We start from the raw sequence: 24,195 nt of genomic DNA, 5'->3' as shown, positions 1-24,195 counted from the left end.
TTGCTTGTGAGAAAATGACTCGGTCTCCAGTGCACTGGTATTGGGTGGGGTACAACAGAGGCTGCATTCGTCGAAAAAGCACAAAAGCCGCGCCATTCAGACCTACTGGCCAAGCAAGGTGGGCGGACTTGCCAATCAACGGTATAAGGACCACAACTGATCACAGGATTACGTCAGCCGACAGGGCGCGCGCTACTGTTCAATTCAACTACGCTGAAGTCCTCTTTTCAATAGAAACAATAACGCTCCAAGTTTACGATCGATCGTGCTTTGTAACTTGCGCTTGGGCAGTGAACAACTTCAGTAAAACCAGCCAATCAGCCTCGAGCAGGTGCTAGGGGGCGAAGCTTGTGAAATTGAGGCCCTTGCTCAAGCTGTGCAACAAAAATTGACATGCTGAAAAAAAATGCCTACAAATAACTGAATATTTTACACTTTTTCTGGTATTAACACCTTGAAATTTGAGCAAGTGGTAGATAAAACCCAATAACTTCCAATCAGCCAAAAATCTAAATTCTGATTTTTTTATCGGTACCTCAACTAAAATTTGATTTTTCTTGGTTGTGGTGCCAGCGACTTACGGCTGCTTTAGACGTGACGGGTCACATTTTGTATGTATTGATCACTCATCCTTGGTCGCAATCTTTAATGAATATAAATTTGGCTCAAGGGAAATGTGTATATCAGACCCAATGATATGCACATGCAGCCAGCATACACTACCCAGAAACCAATCAACTACCATGTGTATTAACTTCAGATGCACAGAAGGAGGGCATGTCTGCGGGAAATGCACAAGCTCACTGTGCATACAGATTCGAACAAAGAGCACTTGCTAATATCAATGCAGTACCGTACACAAATATGACAATGTGGAACTAAACAAAACCTCCGTTTCAGAAAATGCACTGGTTTTGACATTCAGCGCAGGATGAAAAGGAGCAGTGTCGAGCTGCGCAAATAAAATGTTCATAAAATAATCAAGAAGTTCGGACAGTATCTGGGCAAACTTGGAGGTCCTTTATAAATTGCAGCCCAAGTTTTTAGCCTACAACCTACAATGTAGGTGTAAACAGGACATTTGAACATCATACTTTGGTGTTTGTATTTCCATGTTTATGTTGTTGTTTTGTTTTTGGACTTAAATATTTTCTGTTTTGTTTTATTTGCTGTTGTTTGTTTGTTTGTTGTTGTTTTTCCAATCTCAATGAGTCTGATTTCTTGTCACAGGGAGGGTGAAAGGATCATGCAATTAATTTGCCTCTTTAGTTTATAATGCAAATCTATGTTTCTAATTTATGATAAAGCAAGACGGTACAGTACTGCTGACAGGTGTTATAATTGATGGCATAATTGTAGCTCACATATGACAGATCGCAATAAGCTGATTTAATAATTCATGCAAACTTTATGCATGCCCTAATCACAAATTTTCCTCACCACCATAAAGCTTGCCAGTGGTGTTGCATGCTTGACGTTGTAGCCACAACTGATACTGCCTGCAAAATGGATTTCAATTATGAATTTAAAAATGCATGATATCTTGTTCCTATGACATTTATAATGTGCGAGTGCTGGAGGGATCCCACAAGTTGTCATGTACATTAATAAACCAAAGCCAGGCTATTATACCTGAATAGGATAACTACCGCTTTACGACCAGCAAAGGGACTCACAACCAGAGATATTAAATTATTAAATTATGTTAGGCATATTATTTTGTCAACTAATTAAATTGGTGTATTCTGGCTAATTGAGGGATTTTTTTTCCATATCTGGATGGGCAAAGGACTTTATGCAGGCAGCTTTTCTGCAAAGCATTCTACGATATCTGAGGCAAAACTGGTATGCATTGCCCACATAAAGATGACCTTTACCTGTTATTTACATGACTTATACTGCAGAAATCTTAGAAATTTATATAAATAAACTAAAAGTGATACTTCCATTGTATCATAATATATGCAGCTGTAGTATACTTAAAAAAAAAAAATAATGAAAAAGTGAAACATCAAAATTTAAATCCCGGAGATATTGCAACTCTCAGTTTGGAGTCCACCCCCAAGGCCTTGTGTAACAATCATTACAGCAATATGACAGATCTTATCACAGAATGCCATGACATGAAGCAAAAGGAAAATACCTAGAAAGAATATCAGTACATAAATTATGACTAAAATCCAACATAAAAAAAAAGAGAACACAACTTATGATTAAAAAAAAACAACAATGAGATTTCTATGCATGTGAAATGAAATCCATGTTTGTTTCAAGAATTGTTCAAAACTTCAAAGGCTTTCTCTTCCTGTCACACAGATCTCCAAAAAAGACCTACAAAATGTTGTCAGGGCATTTTGATGACTTTCGTTCAAGAAAATGATATTTCAGGACTACATGTTTGCCAAACGTTCATTCACCAACACTACAAAAGTACGGGCAATCAAGACTCATGCTGAAGCAAAACACTTTCACATGCCAAAATTCTGTGCAATTTAACAGCCATTAAAAAAAAAAAATGAAACAGAACAAAACAAGAGACTGAATGTTATATACTGTATGTCACTGAGACTGAGCACCATAATTATATGAAGAAGAAGACAAATAACAGTCTGCTGATCATTCCCCCACCCCCCCCCCCCCCCTCCCGCTCTCTCTCTCTCTCTCTCTGGCAAAGGATTATCATTTTCAGACATGAAAGAGATAGATGGAAAACACTACATCTTTGTTGCCCCTGACAACATCACCAAAGACAAGACACTCACAAAATAAACTAGAAAAGTTGCTATGGTGACTGGTATGCCTCCGCCATAATGCATCATCTTCCCAATAGGTCTAGATGGTACTATTTATACTCCTGGGTAGAGAGCAGCATTAGGCGTGTCTTTATCAGCCGAAAGTTCAAACTAGCGGGACATTTTGTGGTCTTAGAAAATAGCTCGATAGAGCGAATGTGCGTCTTCATCAGCTCGAACAGCCTACTTCGGGAAATTAGTCCGAAAATTGACGCATGCCCACTTTGCATCATTACTCTGCCTAGCTCGCTGTTCGAAAGTGGATTTCCCGCTCAAAATCTCCTACAACACCGTATGTACGATACTACAACCAGGGAGGTGAGCAGTACAGCAAATTCTCTCCAAAGGTATTAATAACGCTACTCTTCTGTCCAGTGACACATCTTATATGAAATGAACGAATTGCAATCTGAATTCAAAATACACACAATCTGCAAGAATCTTTAGCTAAAGTAGAGTGGACCAGAAGAAGAAGTTTACAAAAAACAGCTACATATGTAGCATGCAGGGAATCACCTCCCTGGTTTTAAAGATGTCAACAACAGTCTAGGCCTAGTACACACACGTGATCCTTGAATATGCCGTGAGTGTATGCACTATCAACAATCACTAGCTTGTACATGCGCTTTCAATAGCCAGCTGGCTAACCAGAAGCGTGGAGGGATCAAGAAAATTTCGGGCTGATGGAGACGCACCCGAAATAGTGCGCTATCTTACAAATTAGCGCTCTAGTTCACGAACTAGACCAAGATTTCGGGGGAAATTTTCCCGATCAAATAGTGCGCTATTTGCGTCTTCACTACACAGATAGCTCGCTATCTGGACATCGGACTAGTTTGGTAACCGCAAGATAGCGCGCTTTTTTGAAACTTCGGGCTGATGAAGACACGCCTAATGTGGACAGAGGACAAGGTTAAGATTTTTTTACCCCGTGATAGCTTTCATGCTACAGCCTCACCCTTGAGTTACAGGAATATCTCTAGTGAAGTTTGTAAGCATGACAGGGGCATCAGTCTTGTAGGTTCAGCACCCAGGGAAGCCCACGAGGGGAAGTGCATTCATGACAATAGTGCACAGTCTGCTTGGGAAACTGACAAATTTGCACACAACCCACCTTGAGGCTTGTACACACTTGTATCACATTTAAAGGTAGGGAATCCCATTTGCACGCCTTAAATGAAGAGTTGTATAAATACAGTGGTATGTTGAAGAGAGTATCATTTTAGAAACTCCCATAAAGTATTGAAAGTGGAAGGTAACATTTAGTACATTTTTTTGACCGTTAGATTTTGAATTGAATTGTTTTCGGGGCTCACCGTAAATTCCAGTACATTACTAGGCTACCTTTGCAGACCCATGTACTGCATGTGTGTCCATCATGTATATTTTGTGAAGAAAGTTCATCAACACTTACAAACATTTCTATAAACATTCTTGCCACACACTCTATATGTTATTACATCAGCTCTTGTTGTTTTAGATTTGTGTTTATAGATCACAAATACAGAAGAATGCATCAAAAAGGCTTAAGTGTGGCTGACACACAGAACTACTGAGTAGTTGAGTTTTGTGCATTATTCAAATTGTAGATAACTGTTGACTTCCAAATTTCTAAGCAGTGGCCTAAGCAAGTCCCCCGAGGTTCATATTTAATGTTTTGCTGCATTTTGGGAGGTCTGTAAAAGGTATCCCCTACCTTTAAAGGGACTGCATCATGTAGAGAGTACAACTAACAGACTAGATAGCATAAAGGTTGGTCCAACACGAAGCATATTCGGGAATCCCCCAAACACTTCAGAAAATGCTCAAGCAGTCCATTCCAAAGAAGAGTATCGAGTGGTTACGGACTTCTTTTGGCCACCCTCCCAGTCTACATGCAGGATTTGATACCATGATTTGCTTCTGTGCATATATTATAAGCTGATGAAAGGCAATTCTTTCTTTTTTGAACAGGCCTATGCTAATCGTGATTTTTAATTGGTATGTATACTTCAGTAGGCAGTGAATGAAGCTTGATTCAAATGAAGGACCATAAAATCTACCAACCAGTTCCCTTTTTTTATTTAACCACTAGGTGGAACTTTGCGGATACAGGATTATAATGCCTATAAGATGTACTGTGTGTTACAAAGTTCACTGTAGATAGAGAACTCAACAGCTGCATCAAAACCATCTCACCCCTGACAATCAGGTACAACTGTATAAGTATCGTGAGATGGGTCTGACAAACTTTATTCTGTTGAAGAGTTCCTCATTTCCCCCTTTCAGAATATCCCTTCTGTACTGCAAAATGTTTACAAGCTCTGAGACTGGAATGAATATGTGTACACTGTACATTATCACAGGATTTTATACACAGTGTACAGTGTACATTTGCTGATATCTCGAGTATCTAACTCTGCAACACAAATATAAGGTGATCTCGAAACTAGCGACTCACAACTGTAGAAATAGGAAACCGCGGCAGGATGCTTTGTTTCAATCAATAGTGAGGCCAGCAATTTTGTCAGCCATAGAAACTCCCACAAGTTGTTGAATGTCTAGACCTGCGTACATTTTTTCTCATAGTGATGCAATAATAGTCAGCCCCATATAGCTAGTTTGGCTGCATGTGTTTTTTTTTTTATAATCCATATACACTTTGTATCGAAAAGTGCATAAATTACACATCCAAATGGTCATTCTTATTGGTGATAAATCATTTTTTAGACAAAGTGATGGCATGAAAGATGTGAATCACTATCCATATATGAAGGGAACCTTTCATTTAAAAGACTGAAAATCAAACATCTGCCAAGGAGGTATTAGGACTTCAAATAAAATTAATTGAGAAATTGTAACAGATGGCCTATCAGAGATTTTGCATGCAAGCTGACATTCTGAATCAGGAACTGAATTCAGGGAAAAACATGGGCATTTTACAGTCCCTTCACATACAAATTAGCTCCGCAAACACACAAATTACATTTGTATTGAATTCAAGGAAATACTACAGCGTGTATGATGTAAAATGCATGGTTCAATTCAGCTGATCACTGAGCAAACAAACGAAGATCAACAGGTACTCCATAAAGAACATTTTTGTTCTTCTCTCCCGTAATTTATGATCATATGCAGGGCTCCACACTAACTTTTTTATTTGGTGGCCCGATGGGGCCACCAAAATCATCAATTTTAAATTTTTAGTGGCCCGAGAGAAAAATTTGGTGGCCCCCCAAAAACAATAAAAATCATTAAAATTCCTGGTTTTTTTTTTTTAATAAGTCAAATATTTACGTTTTATCATAGTAAGAATTGGAAGCTGGACATGTCTACTCATAAATAAACCTCAACAAACTCGCAACACTCACTCTCAGGCACTCATTCAGTCCTTTTCATCCATCCTTTAAACAAATTTGACTGCTGAATGGTAAGACTAAGTATGAATATTCATTGACAGGCACACGGGTTGCAACATCTTAACATAAATGAATGACACTTTTCAAAAAAAATTGGTGGCCCAAGGCGGGCCACCAAATTTACCCTTTTTTAAAAATTTGGTGGCCCGACTTTCATTTTTGGTGGCCCCGGGCCACCGGGCCACCGTTAGTGTCGAGCCCTGTCATATGATATCATTCTCACATTAGAGTCAAATGAAATAGTAATGGCTGCTCATGTCACCATATCTATAACACATAAATGATAATAAGGTGTTTCTAGACATTCTTTGAAGAAATGACTGGACATTTTGTTAATTTGAGTACTTCTACTAGACTACTTTCTTATTTGACATAATCACATTGTTGTTTGATTCTAAAACAACATGGCAACCTGCAAAGACTACATATAATTATACTGTAAAACCGCAAATGTTCTCAAGCATTTAAATTTCGCAAGACCCAAGATTTGCAAAATTTAAATGCTCTCAAAAATTCTTGTCTACACTATAATATACGGACTGAATGCCAGTTCATACAATTCACAAAGATCTTATTTCAAAAACTAGTCTCTAGATTATCCGTTGCATGTGTGGTATTAACAACAAAGAATGTACATTTGTGGATGTTGACAGTAAGTTTGCATTACACATTGATCACAGAAGGGATACTAATATTCGATAAAACTCTCCCATCCCCACTGCAACAAAGTGCCTCAGGTGAATCATGTTTTTTCCTCCAAAATTGGAAACTTTTAGAGACTTCAGTTCTTCAAGCTGGTAATATATTTCTATGACACATTTGGAGGGGGAAAAATGCAATGTGGGCTTGTGTTTGAGACCTGTGTTCACTAAAATACACGATGGTGTGACAACTGCTACCAAGCACTAATATTGTCTGTTGTGAGTAAAACGCTTTTAGAGCATCGAAGCAAAATATTTGTGATATTAACCTGTTGAGGGTGGATTGATTTTGCTACGACACACATTTCTCATAGACACCTGCCCGAGTATACTTGGGACTCATCCTCAATGGGTTAAGTTGAGACATTCTATTGCGTTTTTACTTTTGCTTTCCTATAATCGCAAAACTACTGATTTCTGATTTATTGCATTGGATTTTATGCAAATTGGTTGAAAATATGCTCCCACCCTATGTTAATACATCCAGTCTTTTAGATCCTTTTTTTTTTCTTGAATAATATTAAACACAACCCCCCTAAAAAAAAAGAAAAAAAAGGTTTCATATAATTATTCACTCAAGATACCACAGAAATTGGAACAATTTGGGTAAGCATACTACGAGCCTTCACATTTTGTGCCAAGGAACTCTACAACTGGAATACACTGGCTTACATGTACATCTACATGTATTGTGGCTGATAACACACATTCGGCACTGTTTAGCCATCTAAATGACGTTGTCAATATTTGATGAAGGTATGCTAGTCTGAGTTCTCTTTTAACCAGTTACATCATCTGACGATCATGGGAATGTGAATCACCCATGGCAAGTTGTGTGAAGTTGCACTTGCAATTACTGAAGCAAGAGAAGAGCTTGAATGATATACATCTATGTATTTTATAAATTTTACATATTCTGGTGACTTTATGGTATCCTAAATGTCTCTCAAGGAACCCTAAAGATCATGATACTTAAGGGTGATAATTATGAAGATACCTCTATTTCTCTATGCTTATGAACACACATTTTATACACACAAAATGAACTGAAGGCATTCATTTTTTATTTTTTTATTTTCTCATTTTCATTTTTTTTTTTTTTTTTTACATTCAGGTGTGAAATATCCAGAGAGAAATGCCAGGCGAAGGGCTTTCATGTTTGAATTCTACAGTATCTTTGGCCTTAAATCAATTTTGAGATTGATGAGTAAGTACGGAAATATACAGTGTACTTTAAACTGTTCATATCATTTCCTCTCAACATCCAGTTTTATTATCCATATTTATTCATTATCCTTTCCTCTTAATTAACAGCAATAGTTTAAATATCTTGTTCAAAACTGCTATCCTGGAACTATTCAGATTTTTGTACATGCCCACACTGTTTTCTTGTACAAAGTCGTACGTTCACAGAATTGTGCCAGCATTACTAAATGTGTGTGTTTTAAAAGATGTATGCCTCAGGATACCACAGAATTGATATATTGTTCTTGTTCCTGTACTAGGTAATGTGGCTTTTCTGGTTTATGTATTCATCTGTACAGACATCAAACTGGGCTGCTGTGGTGTGCTATCATTATTATTGTTTCTTCACACATTCTCATTTGTCGCTACACCATTACATCCTTCTTCAGACTATCTCCTTGAAAGACTTGCAAATTTGTGGCAAGATCACTTTCTCACTTTCGCATTTGAAAATGTTCGTGCATGTCACGCAACACGACAATGGCGTGAAAGTAGTTAGCGTGCTATGTTTTTGGTTGTTAAAAAGTAACATACGGGGAAGTAGTAAGCGAGCAAGCGCACAGTATTGGACAGGCAGACAAGAGAAGGGTATGAGAGAAATGAAACTGGGTTTTCTGAATTAAGAGTGTGTCTCGTGGGAGCAGAAATTGATCGTGAGAGGGTCCATGTGTCACTGGGCGCCTTTAGCAACTCACTTCTGGCATAGCATTAAGGTTTCTAAACAACTTTTGGGGAGCTTTGGGAAGTTAATAAATGCAAGGCTGTTTTGATTTTGGGGTCAGAAACGCCTTTCTGAAACACAGAAAAAAGTGAGATTGCAAACGCGTATGAGCCAGGAACACGTTTCTGTGGAGATGGTTCAAATGCGAAGTAATTTTGAAACACGTTTATAGCTTGGACCTGCCCATGCCAACCACTGCCAACTACACACCTCCACTCCTCAGGTCAAATTGCGTAATGGAGCTGCACATTGACAAGGCCTCCTGCTTGACTCATGATAGAGATGATATTTAGACGCAACAACTCAAGAAACGCGATCTGAGAGGTGTTTGCCAATGCTTTTTGGATAGAGGGTATTGAAACGTGATAATGGGTATTGAAACATGTTTCAAACATGAGAAAGATGATAAATGCAGCCTAGTATGCATGTGTGCATGACAGACTGTATTGTAAACAAAACACTGCTACCTGAAACATGAGCAGTACACTTGGCAGTGCCAGTGATACGTGTTCTTTTCAAGGCTCAATGAAATTAATAGCTTCATACAAAATGTTTCAAGTACATTGTAATATCATTTGATATCTTTCATCTCAAGGTAGGCTAATTAAAGAAATATAACTGATTATATTATTTGCGGTTCTCTGAACGTTCGTTAGTCCCGTAGCGTGAGTGAATTTGCTGTCGTAATGTGGACCAGTTACCTACTGCTGCAATACATGCCGCAAATGCTCTTAACCGCTGTGACAACTGGTGGTAGGCTGTTTGAACTGCTCACTCGACTATCATTACTGTCCGTAAAATTTAGAAAAACACATACTTCATCTTACCCTGCGGCACGTGAAATATCTATCTTGTAGCTTGAAAAGTTCTGCTCTTACAGTAAAAAGATATATCTTGGATGAGCTAGAATACTCCTAAAAACTTCCCTTTCCACAAAAACTGAAGAAGTTGTTGGTGAATTTATAGTTTGTTTGTTGGTTAGTTGTGTTTCTTTTTGTTTTTCCTGCTGTCTTTTCTTAGTTCATTCAGACAACGAGCACAGTCATAATCATTTGCAAAATTTTGGCCTACAGCAGTCTATACCCTAATGACCGGGGCCACTCTTCTCTATTCTGCTCTGACTTTCAACAGTGCACTTCTCAGCGGTTTTCTTTCGTTATATCGAGATTACGTTACACCAAACAGAAAGTACAATATAGAGATGAATAGATGATAATTTTAGGACCTGAATTTCATTAAAATCATGTTTATCACAACAAGAGTGCACTGTATCATTCTAGTGATGGGGAAGGTGATTTCATTGCACTCTATTCAGGGCACATATGTCACAATTTATTAGGACATTCATACTTCCAAGTTCTACACTATTTACCGGAAAGCCTTCCAGTGACAGAACATTATTAAAATCATACATGCAACTCCCGGAATGTTATATGACTACTTTGAAAACGAACAAGAACAATCCTTATATTGGCAATGCAGAACTGGTGGAGCACATACCGGTACATATAAGTATCATGGGCAAACTACAGTCGGGACAGTTGTAATAGTAGATCTACATCAATGCAGTGTTTTAGCATTTTGCTCCATTCTCATTATCAATATGAAGGGCATTATGCTAAACATATTGACAATTCCTTTGTGCTATTTTAATCACTGAGCTCATATCAAGAGTTTTTATCACATTAAAGGCAAACTACGGTGTCCAATTGAGATAAATGGCTTTCAAGGTACACGACGATGTATTCGGGACTTTTCTTTGTCTACAGTGTACAAGCTCCAAAACCGAGTAGCTGCGAATAGTCATATAATTCAAACTCTTGACAGTACGAAACTTATATTCTAGTTATAAAGATCATGTGTGTAACTAAACCTATAGTGTCATGCTACATAGTTTCAGGTAAATTGAAAGTTGGGATAGGAGTACGTCAAGAAAGATGTTTAGAACTAACTGAAAAGTTTAAACCACTCATCAATATTCCTTATAAATTTGGGATATTTCTACTAAAAGAGATAAAGAAATAGAATCAGAACAAATGTGCAATTGTGTTGAATAGTGTAACTCGCAGCACTCAAAATCATCTCAGATTTTGTATAATCTATGATGAATCACAAGAAGCTGTCTACTTCTGCATGGCTTTGTCTTTGTAACTAAAAGTGCTATATTTTGTTTGTTTGTGTTTTTTGTTCCCTTCTTAGCTTTTGATAAATCTCACAGCTTCCTGATTGCAGCCACACTGAATTTGCAAAGAGTTTTCCACAATGTACAAGTCTCTGAAGACTTGAGGGTTTGTTCGCAGCTGCAGAAAGCTGCGCTCCAAATGCACAAAGTGCTGAACAGGTTGCCAGCGAGCTTATCTCAGGAGTCACCTGCTATGGTGTTTAAAGATAGCCACAATCAATCATTTCGAGAATGACACTCCTAGCTGCAGAAAACTCCTCACCCACACACTCTGTAAGAATTCAAATACGAGGATCGGTGGAAGATACGATGCAGGTAAAATTAGTTCAATGATCTACTGTTTTTTTTTTTTTTTTTGGTTTCATTGAATCTTGTGTATTTGTCTTTTTCACATGATATACGTAGTGCTAATCCTGTGCAATATATAACCAAAGTGGGGGAAACAAAAAAAAAAAACAAAAAAAAAAATCAGGTAAATAAGTATGATAAACATTCTTTTTTAAATGTTCTCACTTCAAAGTCCCCCCCCCCCCAAAAAAAAAAAAAAAAAAAACTCTTCTGGTAGAGGACATGCTTCTAGCTTCATCTAAAGAGAAGAAAATTTACGAGATGCCACATCGCAAAAACAGTGTAATACTCTACACATTATCCTGCACCCTGGTGGCTCCAGGGAGGCAAGTGATGGACTTGAAATCAAACTACCTCTTAGGTTGGCACTGACAAATGACACTGTTCTTCGAACACGCTCTGATATCCTGTAAGTCTTTGCAGCTACTTTGACATGTCCAAACAAAAAAGAAGAAGAAATAACTAAAACAAAGACTAAAGAACTTTACGGCCACCACTGAATCATGGCCTGGTCGCTATCATGCAAACATGTACGTTTGGTATCAGATGGTTTCATATACTGTATACACATTTTTGTGGTGTGGACATTTTGCGCAATATAAATCTAACGTGAAATTACAAGCATGCGAAAATGTTGCTTGTGTACACTGTGTGATACTACATCATACTTTGATCCCGCAGAATTAAAAACATACACAATTCATCTTATAAGGCAGAGCACGAAAAATTACTTCACAAAAACTTCCCACTTTAATAGAAAATGAGACACTCTAAAGCCTGTCTGTTGGACTGCCAACTGTGGGAATTCCTGTAACCGTTCTTTCCACACTTACTTGCTCCTTCAGTGCGCCCCGCCTGCCGTCGCCACACGATCTGCCTGGTATCCATGTTGACCTCGAAGGACTTGCGCTCCGGCCTCTTGCGGCTGTAGAAGCGGGTTAGGACAGTGCCCAGGGACAGGTCATGGTGGATCCTGTGGATCTCTTGCTCCGTCAACTCAAAGGGGGCGCCATTTTGGTTTACTGCCGCCATCCTGCACTTGCCCTCTCAGCCGCCACGGAGGAACACGCTTCCTCCGCTACACTCGCTCAGATTCCTGGACACCTGCCGTCGCCAGACCTGATGGACACACAATCAAACAAAAACATTTCTTGAATTAACAAGGCAAGTGCCATAATGTGTCTCGCCCATTCGCGTACAAGAAATTGTACGCAAATGGGATATAACAGATTAAAAAAAAAATACATATGTATAACAGATAAAGAGATTTAAAAGGGTAAAAATTTATGGCAAAAAAGAAACGTGCCATAAAAACTTAACATTGGGCCCTTAAAGTTTGTTGACCCTTGCCTGTGACCTTTGACCTTGTGGTGACCATCCACTCCCCAAGGGACATCTACCATCCAAGTTTGGTCACAAACGGACCTATGGATCAAAAGTTATGACCCATACTAGAAACGCGCCATAAAAACTTAACATTGGGCTCTAAAAGTTTGTTGACCCATGCTTGTGACCTTTGACCTTGTGGTGACCATCCACTCCCCTAGGGACATCTACCATCCAAGTTTCGTCACAAATGGAGTTATGGCTCAAAAGTTGTGACCCATAATAGAAACGCGCCATAAAAACTTAACATTGGGCCCTAAAGTTCATTGACCCCTGCCTGTGAGCTTTGACCTTGAGGTGACCTTCATACATGGTAAAATGTGAAGCTTTGTATGACCCCTCTTCCCTCGAAGTTTGATTGCAATTGAAGCCCAGAGCAAAGAGTTATTGAAGTTTTTGTAGCATTACGGACAGACGACGGACGGACGACGGATGGACGGTTGACGGATTGGACGGACGGACAGACGCCGCAGGCGATCCCTTAGTCTCCCCGCACCTCCGGTGGGCTCGACAAAAACTCTCATAAACATTGTGGAGCAGCATACCTTCCGTGGATGAATGCACTGCACTGAACCATACTTATAGTATCCTGTAGGTTTTGACTCAAATCTCATAAGCTTGCAAGAAAAGGGTTCATCTGCTTGCAAACCTGCATTGAATGACCAAACTCCATTTGAATCATTCAAGATATGCCAAACATAAAATGACTGCCACAGAGATGACAAACTGTTGGATACACAAAGCTATCATACCAGAATGAAGCAATTGGACAATACTGTATGTCCTAAACAAAAATTACAATCAGACTTTCCACAACGATAACTTTAAAAATAGCGAATCAATCCAAATGCAATTCGTACGAATGAAGCTATAACTTATTACCAACATCTTACAGAAAACCCCATACAATTTGCTTCAGTGGTCAAAGAGAAATGAGGATCTTTGTAGAGCATGCAAAGGAATCCCTTCCCTCCAAGTTTTGTCCATTGTGTGTCCAGCGTTCAAAGAGCATCGTGCAGACCCATGACATGCTTTACAATGATCTACATTTCTCTGTGACCACTTAACCAAACTGAATGGGGTTTTCTGCAAAATGTAGGTACATGTAATAAGTAATAGTTTCATTTCTGAAATAGCATTCTGACTGTTTAATCATTTTGAAAGTTGTTAATGCGGAAATCCTTTTTTTTTTTTTTGGGGGGGGTGGACATACTGTAGCAATGTCGCATTTTATTGATCTGTGTCAGCAGCAGCAGATGGGTTTAAATACTTCCAGGCTGCCACAAATTTAAAACTGTTCTGGTTTTAGATGTTCATAGCATTTGAGAGGTGTAAGAATTACCATTAATCATTGTAAGGAATCATTCATATCCCCAGGGCTGCACACTAACCCATGTTATTTCTTCTGGTCCAACCTGTCCGTCAAACCAGTAGGTACCCAGTTTTTCCATTTTTTTACTGGTCCATTCCTGAAAAAGCTACAGGTCTGACAGTGATTTTTACGGGTCCTAGACTGTTGGATCAGTGCCAGTGTGCAGCATTGATGTCTGTTTTAATTTTTCTGATGATATACTGTACGAGCTGAAATTTTCGCTGTGGTTTTATTTTCGCGGTGGTATTATTTTCGCGAATTTTGCGAATCGCCTTTGAACCGCAAAAATAACAACGCGCAAATAACTAAGTTCAGTTAGACCCTCGCAACCGCGAAATTAACAACACGCAAAAATGTCCTCCAAGTAGCAATTCACGAAAATATGTAGAATGACGTCAACTTTTCCAGAACTCAGAATAAGAATGGCATTGCCTGTAATCACTGCACTTGTGAAGATAGGTATACTGTACATAGAGGAAACATTGTTAATATTGACATCCTGTCTGCTTCCACTTCATACAATTCTGTATGTCAACATATATTATACCATTTTGTATTCTCCCCGCTGGCAATTTTAGGCATTCCATAAGCTACTATTTACAGGGACATCTCCACAGGGAAGTGATTCACTTTGAACTTACAGTACTCACCATTACCATGTTTTGTCAAAAGTCATTCAGAACTCCCATGGGACATACAGTAGCCCTTTTTACAGTGAATCTTCATTTCAAAGTGTAATATTTTCACACTACAGGTCTGAACTATTGTCATTCAGAAGTACATTTAACCCATCAAGTACCAAAACCACAATGCTGTGATTTGGTGCATATACCTGTACTTTTATCAAGATATCATCACTGAAATACAACCTCACCTCAATTGACATTATTGCATGTGTCACAATACCTACACTGTATGTGATGGACACCTTTGGTAACTACTGAATGCAGGAAATTGCATTTGTATGAACTCAATTCCAGATTTGTTTCCCCTCCAAAATGGCTCAGTCGCGTCTTGTTGTTGGGTATTGAGCTCTTTTTTTCCCCCGCATCTGTCCAAGCCTACCTCAAAACAATGTAAACTCTGGAAACCAACTTTGTACTTCACCAATCCCTTGTTTTGTTTTGCTTTTTGTCAAATTTTATAGAAAAAAATAGATGGCATAATACCATTTGACACCAACTGTTGACAATGAGTATAAACATTACTACTGTTAGTGTGATGTACTGCACATACTTCATGTTGACAAACTGGAAACAATAATAAATGTATTAAAAGTGATTAGGATGAGCACAGTCCCTGAAGTAAATGATACTGACATTACTTCCATGGTTATTTCTGTCAAAGAGCCATCTGATCACTTCACTGCTGCCATGAAATTTTAATACTGTGGAAAAAAAAAAATCCATATTCATTATACTCCACTACTTGTAACTTCGTAATCCATCACACATCAATGATGATGTATAACTTGTGTACGGATCCAAAAGCTGTGACCATGTCACACAGAGAAAAGTTTAAAACCTAGACGTAGCGTACAGAGGTGTAGCTGTGTACATTTACTGTGATTGGTCATGAAAAATGTCTCTTGAAAGACTCTGGGAAATGTCTCCCTATCAAGTAACATTTTTAGCTATTGCAATCATATCCAACTCTCTTCTTGTCTAGATCAACAGTGCAGTGTCTATTTCTCCACAGTTCTGTTTTTATTCCACACGAGTTAGACTAGTCTCCAGACAGTACAGTACGGAACTTCAGGATTACAGCAAACACACACACACACATTTTAGAAATTCTTTGTAAATTTAACTTTAGGGGCCTACATAAAAATCAAGGTAAAGCTATTCCTCCATTCAGACATGATAAAGATTAGAACTGTGGAGTAGATACGTTCTAGTCCGAGTAGCCACCAAACCAGTGCAAAGATCTAACTGTTAGTGTTATAACACCAACGCTTCAGTCAGTTACTCAGGTTCTTTCATCATGATGTAGCAGCTGAGAATCCGTAGCAGTAGGGCCTACATCAAGTAAAACTACAGATCTAGTACTGTAGTAGGCCTAAATGACAGTGATCAGGAATCATGCTCCACACCATCAGGCATCACTGTGCATTTTTCCTGTTTCGCTTTTCATCTAAATTATAATGCAGATGGCATGATCTATGGTGTGATAACCGTTACACATGATTACAAGTAAATCCGAAGTGGCGAAGTCTTGATAGCGATCGCAAACTGTTCACAAAGAAATTCTATAGGCCTATCTGCTAAACCTCACAGGAACACCTCTGCTCATCACTCTGCTAATCATTTTCATTCTTGTACCTGTTCCAATCGTTACACCTCTTCCTGCTGCTCCTGATCCTGCCTGCAAAGCAAAGAAAGCAAAAGGTGGGCCTTTGACTCGTCGGCTCCCCGATGATTGCTACTTCTGCGCGAACAAGAGTGCAGTGGTGCTCGTCGTCGACGACCAACCTCTCTCCGACTCCGACCTTCTGACCGACAGAATTTACAAATCGCTGCATATAGACCACTAAAACGGAGATTCCGGGTTTAGATCCAGTCAGTTCTTTTGATCGGAGTACAAGCGGTCATAATTTTGGTGTGAATGTCAATAGCTTGCTTGAAATACACCAGAACAGGTTTGATCTGTACCTGGTCACACAGGATCAGGACATAGGGTCTAAATTCACAAGGCGATTTATCTGAGACACTTCCACTTCATCATAGTCATAGTCCAATATGCGACATCTCATGTAGTGTTATTCGCACAGCCTCGTTAACTCGACCCTCGCGAAGAAATTTCCACACTTCCGTCTTTCACGGGTGCGTCCATTTTTATCATAGGGTTGAGTAATGTTACTGCTCGCTCAACGACTCCAAAGGCGCAACAACTGAAACTATTACTGGACCATTCTATTCCGAGTCACAACTTTGCGATACAAGGGGGATACATAACATGCATAAATCTTTTGGTACATTGTACAATGTAGTGTACTATTAATTATGTATTTAACAATACATGTACGCCTACTCCGTATTAGTAATCGGGAAAATTCATTTACATATTAGTAGGAATGTCCTTTTGACAAGAACATTTTAATAATTTTCGTCAGTTAGGGTAAGGCCTATTCTATACTGTAATCATTCTTCTAAAATTGTTTGTATGTTTAAATGCGTTATGAATGTAAAATTAATGATCCCATAGAGCATAGATAGGCCCTATACATTAAAAAAAAAAAAATCAAGTATACTAGTGAGCTTTTATAAGGGATTCTTTCAATAAGCCGACACAAATTTCTTTCATAATGGCAGCTGGATTTTCGTATGGATTCAAGAAGCACTTGCATTAGACACTACTGCAACATTGGTGATACAATATGTACAGCGGCTCACATCGCTCTCTCACTGTCTCCGAACAGAAATTGATCAAGCAGACATCATTTCCTTTTGAAATTTCAGAATTGAAGTAAAGTTTGAACAAACCATGACACTTTTTTTTTTTAATTTTAGTAAGCTCTACACGGGCTTTTTCATCACTGTCATGTAAGCGGAGCTATTTAGGCCTACAGGTGCGAGACCCGGCACGTTGGGTAGAATTATGATGAGGCTGTCATACAGGGGCCGCAGAACGGGGGGGGGGGGGTGTTCCTAAAGAACTTTTGGTTCTTTAGAAGAAAAAAAAAAACTTGAAAAAAAAAACCTGTAAAAAAACACCAAAAAAAAAAAAAAAAAACCCACAATTTCAACAACATTAATGACTCTCCAAAAGTTCCGCCCGGAGATTTTTCCCGTCAAAGTAGAGCGGGGGTCCGGGGTCCTAAACCATCGACCCTAGAACGACCCAGCATCCCCCCCCCCCCCAACACACACACACACACCCGAAAACATTCAATAACCCTGTTGCTTGCTTAAATAGCTGTTCCTGTGATACGTATTATAATCTTATTAAGTTAATAGAGAATGATTCCATATTGTGACCTTAAATCTATGATTCATTGAAGATTTATAGAGGGATGCAAGTTGTATTAATGTCATTGTAACCAGCTCATTTTATACGATTCTTTACTCAGAGAGTATACTGGCTGAAAAGTTCAGCCTTTTTGTAGATTCTTTTTAAAATCACACTTCCATCTCAAGGTATATAGGTAGTGTTCAGCAACCACCCAAAATAAGCTGGATTTTTTTTTCTTTTATATACATTTACTCTTTGCCCCTATCGACATTGTAATTATGTGACAAAGGTAAGAATCTATATTTTCTAAACATACTGCCGGGAGGAGGGGTGTACTTACAATAATATTCTTTAACTCATTACCGCGCCGTCCATTTTACCTTCCATGCAAGGCCTAGGGCCTATAGGAGTATATAGAATACAATTAAGAACTAAAAGTCGTATTTCATTATTTGTAGGGCCTATATTACTTTCTTGTACCAAGCGCGATTTATTAACTTGTAAATTGTATTATTTTATGGTGATCGACAAAGGAACACCATAACATTAATTTTTAGATATCTCCACATTCATATTTGCAGATTTCAGGATTTAACGGTGTATATTTTTTAATGTGTTTCTATACTTGTTCCGACTATTCTGTTGTATAATATGCATGTATATTCTTTTCATCTCTTGAGCTCTTTTGTTGCCCATCCAGTGAGAGGTTCTAAGAATACAAATGTCACTATGGGTAAGGATCACATTAAAGGGACGGTATAGTTTTGGTTGAAACGGGGTACACAGATTTGTCATTATGGTTTTTTCCAAGATAATCAGAAACCACTCATGAAATATGAACGAGCATACAGTTCTAAGAGGTATTCAGAGTTTATTTGATGAAATGGATTTTGAAATGACTGAGATAATCATATCAAGGAGATAAGTAAAACAACGGGTCCTACATAACAAGATGTGGGTTCCATCTTTCATTGAGGCTTCTTTTGTTTCTTGATAGGTCTATATTTCATCCATTTCAAAACAAATTTTCATCAAATAAACCTTGAATTCCTCTGAGAAATGTATGCTCTTTCATGATGCTACATTAGAGGTTTCTCATTATCTCACAAACGTGTTAGAAACCTGAAGCCCACTCTCCAGCCAAAACTATACCATCCCTTTAATGTAGATACCCGACTGCTTTCCCGAGCTAGAGTGGGGGACCGCACTGCAGATCCAAAATCATTTGACATTGTCTCGCGTCGTCAAAGTAGAATTCTACGTGATGTTCAAGTTGGCTTTAATGAAATAAAGTTTATACATACACACACACACACACACACACACACACATATATACATAATATATACATATGTGATAAAAACCTCAAGCGTTTTTAGTCTAATGCCATTTTAGGTTTTTATCATATATATATATATATATATATATATATATATATATATATATATTATGTACATATACAGTCAAGCAAACATTGTTATAAGTTTCATAAAACTCGGACATGAAGGAAATGTATTCATTTTTAGCAATGTGTTGTTGTTGTTTTTTTTTTACACTAATTGCGAAATATTGGTATCACTATAGTATAGAAACCCCACTCTGTGAAGTCGAGGAGGTATATACTGATATCTATACATCCACATGCCTCGCATTTGTCTGTATGTAAATCTTCATTACATTTTCCTCTCTCACTCTCTCTGTTTTTAACATGAAATGAAAGACAAAATAAAAAAGAACACACATCTCGGTCAGTTAATTCCTAAGCGTCAAACTCGGGAGTCAAATTACCATTGCGGTTTTGTAATTCCCTATAGTTACAATGATTCTCAGGTGAAGGGACTGTATTATAGCTGCCAATTTTATTGATCAGAAATGGGACACTTTCGATATTTTTGTCGCCAAATTATCGACGAGAAACATGATACCTTCGCTATTTTTGTATACAAACTAATAGGAGACTTTTGTGTGGGGATTACATTATAATGCGACTTCGAAATAATTTACATGCGCGGTTGCGACTAATGACTTCTGTCGTTCCGCTCGTCCGATTTATTTCATTCTTTTATTTGAAGTAAGTAAAACCAAGAGAAAAAAGCTGCTGCATGCAATTATGTTTTTTTTTTTTTTTTTTTTTTTTTTTTTTTTTTTTTTTTTTACCGTGATTTATGTGCTGAAACATAATAGCCATGCATGTGTGAAGCCTACAGTCAAGAAACTGATTATCTCGATGGACTTCAGGAGTTTTCTGTTGTTTGGTGTATATAGAGTATAAAGTTAGTAAGAACGATATTGTCGATAACTGCAGCTCACTTGAAGCTTCCCCAATATCTGCCACGCAGTGTATTCATTCCCGATGTATGGCATTGATTTCGAGAAGACAAAATGTGCCAACAGCTCTCACTCCCTATACATGATACAGTTTTAATAAATTCAGCAGTGAAAATGAAAGTATTTCTGTTTCTAGGTGTGTCCGTAACTTTCACCTATTCACACTTAGGATATAATGGCCCTCTATCTATAGCTGGTATTTAAGGATTCCCCCTCGTATATCATCATTGCAGATTACAACCGTCACGTCACGTTTGTACTAGTATCTCAGGGACTCGAGCGTAGAAAGAATGTCGCCGCGTTGATCTCGTCATTTTCGAGTAATGTCAAGTACATGTAGTACAACACGGGTAGGCCTTACATCAGAACACACGTTTTTTGTTTGTTTGTTTGTTTGTTTGTTTTAATGTGTGATGAGGATCAATGGGAATCCTTCCCCTCTCATTCTTTGGGCGGACCCCCGCAAAAACGCGGAGTGACAGTGGTTTGTTAAGAAGTTTATCTTAGATTGCCTTCAGCAAAAATTGGGCGCGCGCACATGCCCGTGTGGAGGGAGGGAGGAGGAGGGTGAGAATGAGCTACAGCCTCCCCATTCATTGGGCCCATGCGTTATTGAGAGTTGCCACCATAGCTATGTAAATACAGCTCTATGGTTGCCACACATCATTCTACGCAGCGAATCTGACAACTGCCCTCTATTGGTGACTTGATTTCAGGACCTTTTCCATGTGGGTCTTTTTTTCTTTTTTTTTAACCAGTTCCACATTATAGGAAACTTGGCATATGAATCTTGTTTACTCTGTTATTTGCATGACCAGCACTTACAACTACATCCCACAGTTCTACTGAAACATAACTCACCTACATGTATTTATACACTCAAGTGTTGCACTTTCTCTGCACTTCTTTCACAAAAGTAATCAGTTAACACCCACAGACATAATCACGAGCACACAAATGTCACATGTACATCAAACCTGGGGCCCGTTTCATAAAACTTGTCATCACTGACAAGTTGTCATAGATGTGACAAGCTACTGAAATCCTTGCATCTGATTGGCTGAGAGCAAATTTGTCATAGAAATGTGGCAGTTGTCACTGATAACAAGTTTTATGAAATGCCCCCCAGAAGTCTGACAACCAATCTTTCATTATATCATAACTTCCACTAGTATCATTCCTAATACATAATACAGTACTACCACCAATGCAAATACCACCACCAGCACTGCGACAATCACTACCACAATCATCACCACCACTCGCACTTACTCTTGTTACATCAACTGTATCTTCTTCTCGCAAGTTTTCTTCAGGCACCATAACCATCAATACATCAACACTACAATCAGACAGTGCAGTACATGGACAAAATGAAAGTGCAAGTACCCTAGACCATTCATATTCTATCATAAATTACATCGGGTCTTGAAACTAAGCAATAAACTACCCAAGAGAGAATGCAAAGCTCCCCTTTTGCAAGCCATGGCTTTGTCAGAGTGCTCTTTCATTTTAAAAGTGTAATGTACGATTTTCTATGTCATAAACCATTTATCGGTAACTTGACATGACGATCCCATGGAGCTACCGTAGCTCCATGACGATCCAAAGTGTATTGAGCACTTGTTTTGTCAAGTTTTCAGACAAGTGTAGTCTTCTTTACAGACCTAAAATTCTCTAAGGTAACAGTTAGAAAATGGATTATACACAAGTATATGACAGAGGGATAAACGGTGTGGAAAAAAAAAATGAACTACTAATTGTGACTCGACACATAAGAATGAAACATATAACACTATCTTTACAAGTTTCAATTACTTAATTAATATCATTTTCTTTATCAAAACTGAACAACAGAAAGTTTGGCAACAAACTCTTGCATACTGAGATCTACATACACACACAAAAAAGGTATAACACACGAGTTAAACATGATGTAGATACATGAAATCAAGTACAATTTCTGATTTCTTCTGTTATAAGCTCTACTAAGGATAACAAAGGTCAAAGAAAAGGAGAGAAATTCATACCGTAATATCAGAAAAGTCAACACTGATTTCAAAAAGAGTTTTAACTTCGGCACATTTTCAGTACTACTATCTGATTAATACAACTCAGGAATGAGACATTACTTTTTAGCAGGTGGGACTGTGTGGTTACAAGGGACATTGTATCGCACATCAATACAATTACAATTCTGATTATATCAAATTCCAAATAAATCTTGATGGGCTTTCAAATTTCGAACTTGAGAATTTACCTTGAAGAAAAGGGAAAAGTTGAGCGAAAGCTTGAAAGAAAAAAAAAAACACAAAAAAAAAAATTGGAAAGATATATTTGACTGGTCTAAAATGAGTGCTTCAGCAAGATTTGACAAATGACAATGAACATCAATCATCGTACATGGGGTCCTGGTGGTCCCTAATTGCTGCTTCAGTTACAGCAACCCACCGTATACAAAACTCAGCTGCTCCAAATGTATACAGTGTACTCCCGTTATAACGAACACGGTTAAACTGAAATTCTGGTTACAACGAAGTAAAAATTTGGGCCGCAACGTTATCCACTCTGTGCTTTTTTATTATTTTGTTCGATAGAACGAAATTTAGATATAAAGAAAGAAAACTGCCAGTCCCGAGGACTTTGTTATAACGGGAGTCCACTGTAGTTATTTCTTTCAATATTCTTTTGGCACAATGGACTTCCTCTGTCTTGGACAACAAAAACATGATGATCTTGATGATGTACACATGCAGCAAAATCATTTAAAAATATATCCAAAAGCAAATTGTGAATAGATGAAACTTCAAATGACCAAAAAAAAAAAAAATAATAATAAAAAAAAATGCATATTTTGCATGTGACAAAACTGTCAATGACAAAGGCTGCTCTTTTGATTGGGATACAGACATATGATATTAACATGACTTATTGTCCTCAGAATGATTTATTGAATGACATTTAAGTATATGTCTGTCCTAGATTGTTATTTTTGCATTGACAGTGGTAATAGATTTTGTCTGTTCCCATCCAAAATTATTCAACTTTGCAGTAAATTCTACCTCGGTTTAAAAAAGTGGCATAGTTGCTGTAAAGTAGGATATACAAGACCTTCCATAGCAAAATGTGTGAACATATAAAGGAGAGAAGGAGGAATCTATCTCTGTTTAGCCGCTGTTTAATTTTAAAGTTCTTACACTTTCAGTTTTTGTACAGGTGAAACTCGGTATATCGAGATCCTTGGGACCAAGACAATTTGTTTCATGTTTGTGATGTTAATTATATGTATCCTATATTCTTTACCTGGTCGAATGAATAATAATAATAATAATAATAATAATAATAATAATAATAATATCAGATATTTTGTTTAATATCAGTAGTCAATAAACGATACAAAACCAATGAAATAAATTCATCAGGACTGGAGAAATCAGTTTGTTATATCATCAGGTATTTTGTTATATCAGATCTCTTTATATCGAGTTTCCACTGTAGTGTATTCTGGACACGGCCATACATATACATGGAATATCGTTACAAAATGAGATGCTTGGGATCACTGAAAGTTCCTTGTTAAATATCTGGTATCTCGTTATATCAGGGATAAAACGAAAAGGATATAAAAGGAATGGGACCTTCGAAATAACTTCATGATATCAGCTATCTCGCTATATCTGATAATTGTCTTAATGAGGTTGCACTGTACAATGTAATTATTTCATTGGAAGAAATTTTGCATTAAAAGTTTTGTGCACTAATGAGTAAAAT

General features: G+C 37.9%; 1 protein-coding gene across 1 annotated transcript in view; it reads right to left on the bottom strand.

Moving 5' to 3' along the window:
* The window catches only part of LOC140233506 (1-phosphatidylinositol 4,5-bisphosphate phosphodiesterase gamma-1-like), a 97,929-nt gene extending 81,360 nt beyond the window's left edge, over positions 1-16,569 (bottom strand). The window contains exons 1-2 of the mRNA XM_072313625.1: positions 16,467-16,569; positions 12,221-12,506 (exon numbers count right to left, since the gene is read on the bottom strand). Of these exons, the coding sequence (XP_072169726.1) occupies positions 12,221-12,419 (199 nt within the window). The 5' untranslated portion in view covers positions 12,420-12,506; positions 16,467-16,569. The remainder of the gene's footprint in view (positions 1-12,220; positions 12,507-16,466) is intronic.
* Positions 16,570-24,195: the final 7,626 nt, after the last annotated feature.

Source organism: Diadema setosum, chromosome 9, assembly GCF_964275005.1.
Source record: "Diadema setosum chromosome 9, eeDiaSeto1, whole genome shotgun sequence".
NCBI classification, from domain to species: domain Eukaryota; kingdom Metazoa; phylum Echinodermata; class Echinoidea; order Diadematoida; family Diadematidae; genus Diadema; species Diadema setosum.
Note: the sequence above shows the minus strand (reverse complement) of the source record. Positions and strands in the feature narration are given on the sequence as shown.